This window comes from Cyprinodon variegatus, unplaced genomic scaffold (assembly GCF_000732505.1).
Source record: "Cyprinodon variegatus isolate N-32 unplaced genomic scaffold, C_variegatus-1.0 Scaffold1721, whole genome shotgun sequence".
Lineage (NCBI taxonomy): Eukaryota > Metazoa > Chordata > Actinopteri > Cyprinodontiformes > Cyprinodontidae > Cyprinodon > Cyprinodon variegatus.
Window position 1 is genome coordinate 55,798 of NW_015152174.1, and position 1,795 is coordinate 57,592.

The window sequence follows — 1,795 nt, forward strand, 5'->3', positions numbered from 1 at the left end:
ATATATTTTTTAAATAAATAATTGATCAACTGTTGAAGAAATATCTTATTTTTATTGTTTTATCACATTTAATGACACACAAATTCATATTATTAGCTATTTTTCCAATAAATTTTATATGATCAAGTCCTTCCTTATTTCTATATGTATTTTTAATTATGGCAGGATTGGTGCTCCATACCCCCACATGCTAAATAAGGGTTTCTAAAACCTACGTTCCAAGATGAACTCTGAGTTTCTTTTACAGTTATCTCAATATTTCAGTTTGTAGCATATTTGCTACATTAGGCCGTCGTGCTAATGCTAAGTCCTAACAGCGCTGAAAAGAAACAAGGACTAATTTTCTTTAGTAAACCGAGTTAATTTGTTTAAGAGTTTTCACTAATTTTCATAAAAACATGCTGGGATATAAATGCCAGGTCCTTGTTGACTAAAATGTAACTAATATCCGTTTTTAAAATTTTATGTTATTCATTTTCCACTGATAATATTTACTAGTTTTATTATCGTCACTTTTGAACATTATGCATCTTTTTGCAAGTATTTTTTGCTCAATAGTTAAAGTAGTGATTTAATCTTGCATCGACCTAAAAGGCAAAAAACATTTCAATATATAAATGTATGTAAATTTAAACTGAATAGAAAAAAACCTCATGTTTAAGAATGAAAAGCGTGTTTGTTTTTCTGCACATCATACAAAACATTTATTTTTTCCCCAAAAATACAGAAGAAGAGCCAAAGAAAGAGCGCTGGGATGAGAAAAAAGACCCTCCTCCTCATCTTCAGTTAACCAAGCAGGCAAATGTAAGACGATCCCGTTTGAAAACAAAAGCTAAACTTTTAAAATAAATAAAAATGAATGTTTTTTTTTTTCCTCACAGCCATTCCTGTGCTGATGTCTAGACGGCATGAAGGGAGTTTCTCCTCCCTTTCTTCCTACTTCCTGGATGGAAGAAAGTCTCTAACGAGCGATAAATGACGAGGATTTCAACACAGACCCAGAGGATGGAATATTCCAGAAGTACCTGCTGCAGCAGAGGATTCCTATACTTAACATAAGTAAAAACATTTGTTTGGACATTTTTCTGGTTTGTTTCTTAGCCATAAATCCAATAAGCGTCTGAAAAACTTTTACTTTGAATGATTCAAATGAGCTGCTGGGGGGGGGGGCGGAGCTGCAGAGACGATTCGCTCAGTTTCTCAGAGTCGACTCGGCTGCAGAAACAATCGGTAGTTTTCTGACCTCGTCAGAAATTCCTGCCCCTCCAAGTGCTTCCGCAGTCTCATCCTCGTCCTGAACACGCACGCGTCTCCGAAATCAACTCAATAAATAAGACGTTAGCGTTGTAAGGCAATGCTGAGCAAACGTTTGGTGAACATTCACGCTCCTCCGCTCGGGGTTCAAGGCCTTCCAGGTGATCTCCTGATGGACAGGGCTCGGCCTCCTCGGGGCCGCTCGGCGCGCCGCGCTCAGCGGAGGAGGAACACGAACCTCTGGTTTCCTTCAGGAGGAGTCAAAGGTCGTAGCAGCACGGCCCCGCCCCGCGCCTCAGGACAGTCCCGACGTTTCCAGGTAACTCTGCAGCTTCCGAACCGTGCTTCTGTCCAAGGAGCAGAGGTCAAAGTCAAAAGTAGTGTTGGTGATGTGGAAGTGCCCCGTCTCCTCGATGAGGTTCACGATCTGGAAAACCACAAGAAACAGCAGCTGAGCGCAGCAGGACTTGGTCGTTATTTTAACCGACCTGGAAGCCGATTGGCCGCTCACCAGAGGTGGAAAAAGTACTAAAATATCATA

General features: G+C 40.4%; 1 protein-coding gene across 1 annotated transcript in view; it reads right to left on the reverse strand.

Moving 5' to 3' along the window:
• Positions 1 to 529: 529 nt before the first annotated feature.
• LOC107104395 (protein AF-9-like) overlaps positions 530 to 1,795 on the reverse strand; it is a 44,085-nt gene continuing 42,819 nt past the window's right edge. Inside the window, exon 8 of the mRNA XM_015404388.1 lies at positions 530 to 1,681. Coding sequence (XP_015259874.1) covers positions 1,550 to 1,681 — 132 coding nt within the window. The 3' untranslated portion in view covers positions 530 to 1,549. The remainder of the gene's footprint in view (positions 1,682 to 1,795) is intronic.